An 8,455-nucleotide genomic window follows, 5' to 3' on the forward strand; every position below is an offset into this window, starting at 1 on the left:
CACTCTCAGGCACCTCGCAGTGTTCCAGGTCACCTTCATTTTGATCGGTTTGAAGATCCCTCACCAGCTGAATCAGTGGTTCACTACAAAGGCACTAAACCAATCAACTGTAATATAGGAATGGGGAAACCCAGGTATTCAGTTCCTAATGAAGCAAGGACGCCTTTTTCTTGAAGTTTTTTTAGTTGAATGGTTGTTGTGCCGTACAATGTAGGTGACCTAGTACTCAATAATTCTGAAGATTTCTGTTAAACAAAACACATCATAAAAATTACAAATTCACTACCTTAGAATGAACTGCTTTGACAAACTGTTCACTATGTATTTTTTCCGACGGCTGTTCAGGTTATACCACTGAAACCTAAGCAATCCCCTATTAGTTATTACAATATGTGATTGGATGAAAATGACTGAAACATTGGAATGAGCTGGACTGCCACTGAAATGCTTCAAATAAAGCTAAATGTTTAAAAAAAAAAACATGGCAAAGCATTAATCTGAAGGCTCAGGCGCTTTTTCTGATAGGAGCACCTTGCAGCAGGAGTAAGGAGGAGCGCCTGTCAAAAGGATTTTAAAAGTGATTTTGCAAAACAAATGGAGTCAGTGCAAACTGGGTTGCCAACACAAGGCCTACGGGTATCCACTTCATTTTGCTTCCTATTCATCCCAGCTCTGATATTTTCTGTTACCAGGCATTGAGTGAGTGAGCGAGCGAATGAGTGTGTTGTTGAACTATAAGGAGAGACTTAATGATCTACTCCAGAAAAAGTGACGCAGAGAACACACCCTCGTCATTCAGGGCCATGAAACACAGGCACAAGGTTGTGCAACCAAACATTAAAGTGTGTAATTGGAAAGCTTGTGTTCTCCATTCTGGGGCCTAATAATCCAATTTAAGTGCTGAGAAAAACAAAGTAAGTCTCCAGATCATTTACTTTGATAACATCAATAATGATTTGTTGAAATCTTCTTACAGACAGACTTAGCTGACCTCAAGCAGAATAAGAATGTGTAGTCAAGGGAGACAGCTGTTGAAGATGCTCAGAAAGGGAGACACTTTTTTTTTTTTTATCTTTGCCAAAAGGCAAATTCAAACTTAAGAGGAACAAAATGACCTTAAAAAACATAATAAAATTGTGACCTTAAAAGTGCCTGTGTGTCATGACCACATCTCTATACAGGTGCTTACATAGCTACATATTTTTTGAAAAACAAAACAGTAAATTATACAGAGAGGATTATAAAATCCTCTATTTGGTCTCAGTCCAGGTATCAAATAGATAACAAATGGGTTGTGACCATACATATACACATATGCACGCACACACGCACACACACACACACTCTCACACACATTCACTCCAACTCTCTAAATTGGCAGCAGTTTCAAGTGTAGTGAGTCCACCAAGCTTTCAGCATAAACGTCCGTGAGCATATCTCAATCTCAGATTAACCTAATACCAAATATAAATAAACTTTAATAACGACACCATTAGTAGTAATAGCTCTTAGAAATACAGTCTCTATAACAGGATGGATTCTTCATTTCAGAGCACCAGCAGTTGTTGCCGTTACAGTACACTGGTGTTTACTGGTGCACGCTCTTGAGGAGTCGTAAAAAGGACCCTCATGGGGGGCATTAGCAGCCCTACATAAGATGATTGGACATACCCTTGAACAGGAGAGAGGAGCGTTACGCCTTTCAGTTTAGAGAGTACTGTACACTCCAGACAGTGTTATCGACTGCAGGGTTTGTGGTTTACTTAATTAAAGGATTCTCGGAAACAGACCCACCGGCTAGATTCGGTCCAGGACAGATAGGTTGGAGCGTGGGGGTAGAAGAGGAGCAGTTCAAGGAAACAAGTCCAGTTTGGGGGCCCACTCCAGGGCAGTGTTGACCACAGCCAGAGCTGCTGCCCCTAAAGCCACCGTCAGACCCATCACAGCCAGCCGAACAAACCGGCGTGCTGCTGAAGGCTGGGCCACTGCTGAGCTCGTTGCTGTGCTCTCCAGTGCAGCCTGTTTTTGTCTGCGTCGGCGACGGAGGACAGAGTCTGGCCGCTGTTGAGTGGACGCAAGGTCAAAGTCCTTAAAGGTAGAGGATGCCATGCTTAGGAGGAAAAGAGAAAGATCCATAGGGAGGCCAGGACAGACAGAAAATTAAAGTGTTAATGAAAGAATTGTGAGTAACTGGAATTGTTGAGGAGTAGAAGAAAGTGGAATATGAACATTGCTGTATATAACAATAATCTGAATGTGAATCTAGATGTAAAGCTAAGGTGGTAACCCTAAAGAGTTAAGTACCTTTCATGTGAGGCGGCCTCTTTAGCCAGTTCAGATGGAGGGAACTGGACAAAGAGGTCTCCTGCTCGGCTGATGAGTGTCTCATATGGCAGATCTTGTGGAATCTGGGACAGCAGGTGATGAACCATGGCCATGTCGCACTCACACTCCAACACCTCCTCTTCTCTGTACAGCACAATCTGCAACACAGGTACCAATAAAACGTACAGGCGCATTTGTCATTACTCATCAGAGATGCAGGGATTTGGAACGACATGAATGAGATGATTAGCCAAGCTTGATTTGTTGTTATGATCTATTACAGCTGCAGGACACTTGATTGCATGGATATGGACCAATGAGTCAATCATGGATAGTATGTCAGTAAACGCTATATGGAGGACTACGAGTACTCACCACAGCAGCAAAGTAGATGGGCATCAATGGATGGCAGGCCAGGAAGAAGTCATACAACCGGACAACATGGCGGAAGTCTGACAGGACGTGGCCAAACCAGGTGATCAGCCAACTAAGGGCGAAGACTGTACCCACCTCAGCCCTAAGAATCAATCAATACATCACAGAGATCAACTTATGTCAGCAGGCAAAACTGTCATGTGCGCTCGTGCTCTCCCTCTGGGACAGTGTAGCAGAAAGACCAGAGCAGACTAAACATGTGAGCTATGCTATAGGATCTGGAACTGAAAGATACAGAAGCCAGTAGTCATGGTAGCCCTCCAAGTGGAGGACTTCATGAGCTGTGTTGTTAAGTCTTTAGAGACGTAACTCAAGCTGTCATAATAGGATCAGAATGCTTTAAGTCGGCCTTCTCCGTCACTTAAATCACTACGTATTCATTTAGGATGGTGGACACGATTTGCAGCGTAGATATGAATAGTATAACATTTTATAACCACAAGTAAAGCTCTGTCTAGTATGATAATAACTTTTAACAATATACATTCCAATTTATCATTATAGCTACCTTAATGATGTTCATATTGCGTATATAACTTAAGTAATTACAATTCATCATGTTCAATCAGCACTTGATGTCTTATACTACTCTACCCATAATTCCCTGTATGAACTATGATTAACCTTTTGCACTCAGAGGAATTTGGGGATGCAGTTGCTTATCTGCCAGTTTTTGACATTGAGCGCAGCTGCTCGTCTGCCCACACAGTTCCCATGGAGATTGTAGTGTTATAACCTTGAGTGTATAATAAATATCCACTCTGTTCTTTTAATTAATGCTGCATAGCGACCTTGTGTGTATGATGTATATATATTTGACTGCAAACTCTGGGACATAATTTCTGCAGCAGTAGCAACTCACAAAGGCAGCTTCATTGTTGAACATCTTTATTTCACTCATCTCTCACCAAGGATAACCGTAGAATTTCCACCACATGCATGAGGATAGATTTCTCATTTTTTAAAATTTCATATCTTATAGGTAACATCTAATGAGAGACAGCAGAGAGTCTTACTGTTGCATGAAGTCATGAACCTCAGGGTTGACCCTCTCGATGATGGGCATTAAATAGTTAAGAATGTGTTTTGTGTTGTCCATGGTAGGATCCATAAAGTCCCTGGAAAAGAGTTTTAAAACAGAGAGCATTTTTGAGCGAACAATCAACCATTGTTGCTGCGGATTCATTCACACGTGTATGGTACGTACCTGAGGTGGTGCGTGGAGAGCTTTTCCACAAGAGCAGTTGCAAGGCGCTCTTCCAGGACCAATAAGAAAGTGACAACAATGTCATGGTATCCTTGGTAGTAGTGCAGCTGTGGATTACGTTTCAGAACTCGGAGGATGATGTTGATTAGCTCTTCCTGAAGACCCTCCCTCTGCTCATCCGGCATACCTGTTTAAGTATATTTAAAAGGACATTCATTGAAAAATACAGTACAGTATATTAACTATGAGGGATTTTTTTTTTCTTCCAATGTAACACTAATAAATTCTACAGTTTTATTTTGAAGGCAGAGCTGTTTGACTCCCGGACATCACATTTTGGCACAGCTCAAACCTCACTGAGACCCGAGCTTGTGGAAGCTGAGATCACTACAGTACAGACATTTTTCCTCCAACCAGAAAAGCATTTTGGATGCAGCTCCTTCCAGTAGTATTGAATCGATACATTTATTTGACAGTCTGAGTATCAATACTAGTGAGACGGTCTGGCAGAAAATCCATTAGTGCAGAGTAGACAGTATGGTCACGGGCCCAAGGAGCTCTTCTGGAATATGCCAGTGCCAAGCTGACTACAAGCAAAACACCTCTAAACTAAAACTTCCTTTCTTTGTTCAAAGATGGTGTAGAAAATCCCGAGATTTATAAACGATTAACGCATTCATTTGTTGGGGAAACTCTCCAGATTTGGTGCTCGGGGCTGCACCAACGCTTGGTTGTGTGTGCTCATTTGTGGGTGTAGGAGTGTTTCTCTGTAGGTCTATGTTCAGACAGCAGGTCTAGGTTGCACTCACCAGGTGGGAACCTCCGCAGGGAGCGCTGTACATCCAGCAACACCTGGTTGTAGTCCTTGTTATTCTCCCGCTCTACCATTTCTGGACAAGACACCAAAACACCATCAGCATTAACCACACACACACACACACAAGTCAAATACCGTACGTGGGAGAGCTTGCACCTGTTAGGACTCTCTGTGTGTTCATATTTGCTATGCAGGGTGGGAAAGGGAAGCTATGTGCGATGATATATACATATACATGAAGCCTATATACATATACATTAAGCCTGCATTGCTCTGTTAGTGCATATGTGGCGATCATGGTACCTGGCTCTTGATCCAACACGCTCAGGGGGACGTTGAGAAGCCGAGGCCAGACTTGGCATCGTATCTCATCAGTCAGCAGCCCTCCTTCACTGATAGCCATCCTCCTCAAAGCTGCCACATCCACTGGACTCACACTGAGGGCCTGTGTGATATCCGCGATTTTCCGCTTCCGCCTGGTGTCCCAGTCTGAGACACAGGAAACACTGTTGTTTTAACTAGCTAGTTAGCTTGTGTTTACTTTTATCTCGCCATGTACGTGCAGCTAACGCAAGTCAACACATCTGCGGTGATAACTGAAGGCACGGTTAGCTACACACAAGCGGTGGCATTTTAGTAAGAATTTAAAATACTGTTTTTGCTGCAGAGATGCCCCCAAAACACAGGACTGCCCAGAATGAAGTGAAGACAGCTAACATAAACTCATCCCCGCACTCACCGTTCCCCTGTTTTCCATTCACAGGCGACGAGGCACCAACACTTGTAGAGCTCTTCATTATTTCACCACTTCTTGATGTGTCCATGTTAGATTACATTACTTGCCATCCTCCCTTGTTTGGCTAACCTCGATTTAGCCCGATTTCCGCGGCTGCCAACTGGAAGCTAGCTGTCTAATTAGCAAGGCCAGCCTGATACACACACGGCCCGATAGTTAGCTAGCTATTCACTGTTAGCTACTTATCAAGCTAACACCACACTGCCTTAGCTCCGAAACGGCCTTTTCCAGCAACACAGCCATCATGATGCGGACTACTGACAATCTGGCCAACAATTAGGAAGCACAGATGAAGCAGCTACATGTTTACATTGGCGGAAGCGACCAGTAGGGTTCATCAGCTTTAGCCGTCCTCTGTGCTCAGGCTGAATGATGACGTAGGCCAAGAGGATGGGAGGTCACGAGGTCACGAGGAGGAGGAGGAGGAGGAGGAGGAGGCGTCTACCTTCACAGCTGATTAAAAAAAGACACATAATAGTAATAATAATAATAATAATAACAACAACAATAATAATATCATTATTATTATTATTACCCCCTGTTTTGGGGAAAACTATCCCATGTCCCACATAGACGGCAACAGTGTCCAAACTTAAATAAGCCTATTTAAATTATAAATAAAAAAACTATGCCAAAGAGATGCTGTGGATTTAGATGCTCCAGGGTTTAATCCCACATCTTTGATCTCTGATTTGTTCCCCACCATGTCCTGAAAATGATAGAATACCTTAAAGCTGTGTTTGGCTGCTGCACATATGTGTATATGTGTGTGTGTGTGTGTGTGTATATATATATATATATATATATATATATATATATATGCTATATATAATTTATTTATTTTTTCCTATTTTTATATTCTCATATTTCTATTTATTGTCTTGTTGGTATGTTATGTGGGAGAGGTCAGACGGAATTTCATTGTACTTTGCTGTATGATGACAATAAATCTGTTTCTGATTCACAGCTCATCTTTTAGTGTGTCACCTGTGTTTCTTAACTCTGCACTCAGCTTATTTTAGGGGTACAAAGCCAAAACGATGTTACTTTAAAATGAACAGCTGTAGACTGATGGTAGCACAGATATGCTGTCAGCTACAGCACGTGCAGGACAGGACAGTGGCAGAGAGCCTGTCAGCACCCACCATCCGTTTGGGCAAGATCAAGGTAGCTAAAAAAAGAGATAGAGATAGAATAGCTTGTAGTTGTGCACTGACTGGGCTAATGTCAGCTAGCCTCAACTCACTACAACGTAGTTGTAGCTAGCTCAGCTAACAGACCACAGTGCTGCTAGCCAGCATGCTGTAGGTAGAGCAGGACTGAAAAGTAAAATATTTCACAGGTAATTTTCCAACCTGGAGACTCAAGAAGGTAAAAACAGGGTCCGGTTAGTATCCCTAGTAGTTATCGGTGGACTTTAATACACCAGCCTGCTGCTGGACACTGGTTGTTTTGTACCTAAAATCTACAGGAGTGTGTTTTGATGTGCCGATCTGCTCTAGTAACTTTAGCCAAAGTTAGCAAGCTAGTGATGGTCAGGTAGGAAAAAATGCGGCCAAAATTTGACTTATGGCTTCGCGACATGCTGTTTTTAGTTGGCCTTTATGAAGGGGAAACCAACTGGGCCAAAGAAAGAGAGACAGCTCTCGAATGTGTGAACAGGGGACAGACTGCGACTGCCATGTTGTATGCTAGCTCATTAGCATGCACATTAGCATATACACACCCTGTGAGCAGTAACTATGGGCAACAGGTTCGTTTGTGAAGGCTTGTGCTTATATGTTTGTGTTTCTGACAAAGCTAAGAGATGCTGTCAGTCATCCGGCCGGAGCAGTGGCTCATGTTATCATCATTTAGGTGGCCAGGAGGAGGTGATGCTTCAGGTACCTATAGCTGGTAATACTTCATGTTTCAGGATATTTTAGGGGGACTTTATTTGTAGTGGAGTAATTTGCCAGTAAAACAACTAAACTCAGTGTCCCGTCCTTTCATCCTGCTACACACTCACTGTAGGCTGCTGGTGATTAGTCATCGATACCCGATGTTATAATTGGGGATAATTGGAGCATAGCTGTTAATCATGAGCCTCTGAGTCGTAAACAAAGTCAAGTTTCAACCCGACTGCTAGGTGTGGTGTGTCCGTTCCGGTGAAACGAAAACGAAAGTAACAGAGCATTTAAATAGCAGCTTCCGGAGCAGTGGCAGCAGCAGCTGAGAGCGCACACACACACACACAGACACACACACACATATATACACACAGACACAGACACACACTCTGTCGACAGAGAGAGACGCTACAACAACAGCAAACAGGCCTGCTTCTGTAAGGACTGACGCTGGAGAAAACATTAATGTCAAGTGGATTTCAGTCTTGGTGAGTAATTTATTCCCTCCCTTCTTTCGTGCGTGGGGAGAGGGTGGGAGGCAGCTGGCAGTATTATAAGGAAACATGAAGAAAATGTAAGACTGAGAATAGAAAAGATCCGGACTGATTGTTAAAGATTGAGCCTACTGTCAGTATAGCTAATGTGGAGCATTATTGTGAAACATAGAATATGAGAAAGCAGAACAAACAAGAGGCTTTGCACATCTACTATCTTGTTGGGCAAGTACATATAAAGCCTGAGGGTATTTCAGCAGCATTTTGTGGTTCAACGCTCTCAGCCGATTTCCTGCGAAAAGAAACCTACACTCTTAATGCAAGGCCAACCTGCATCCAGGAGAGGGCACACTCTGCCTGTGTTACGTCATTGCAATAGCAAGAAGAGTGTACTCCCAAAGCGTTAGGACAAAAGATGTATTTGAATTTAAATAAATTAACACATTGCAGTTAAATTGCCAGAATAGTTAAAATGCAGTGTTGTGGGTGTTC

At 42.8% G+C, this 8,455-nt stretch overlaps 1 protein-coding gene across 2 annotated transcripts; it reads right to left on the bottom strand.

Annotated features, from left to right (window-relative positions):
- Nucleotides 1–1,141: 1,141 nt before the first annotated feature.
- tbc1d20 (TBC1 domain family, member 20) lies at nt 1,142–5,938 on the bottom strand. Of its 2 annotated transcripts, none has more exons than XM_070845140.1 (8): nt 5,891–5,938; nt 5,088–5,273; nt 4,777–4,857; nt 3,968–4,154; nt 3,777–3,878; nt 2,701–2,842; nt 2,305–2,483; nt 1,142–2,110 (listed from the first exon to the last, which is right to left on the bottom strand). In XM_070845140.1, the coding sequence occupies exons 1-8, from the start codon at nt 5,916–5,918 to the stop codon at nt 1,852–1,854; spliced, it is 1,164 nt and encodes a 387-aa protein (XP_070701241.1). In that variant the 5' UTR covers nt 5,919–5,938; the 3' UTR covers nt 1,142–1,851. The 2 variants fall into 2 exon arrangements, with proteins under 2 accessions (XP_070701241.1, XP_070701232.1); XM_070845131.1 differs by having other exon boundaries at nt 5,524–5,938.
- Nucleotides 5,939–8,455: the final 2,517 nt, after the last annotated feature.

The sequence above is a fragment of the Pempheris klunzingeri genome, chromosome 2 (assembly GCF_042242105.1).
Source record: "Pempheris klunzingeri isolate RE-2024b chromosome 2, fPemKlu1.hap1, whole genome shotgun sequence".
Classification (NCBI taxonomy): Eukaryota; Metazoa; Chordata; class Actinopteri; order Acropomatiformes; family Pempheridae; genus Pempheris; species Pempheris klunzingeri.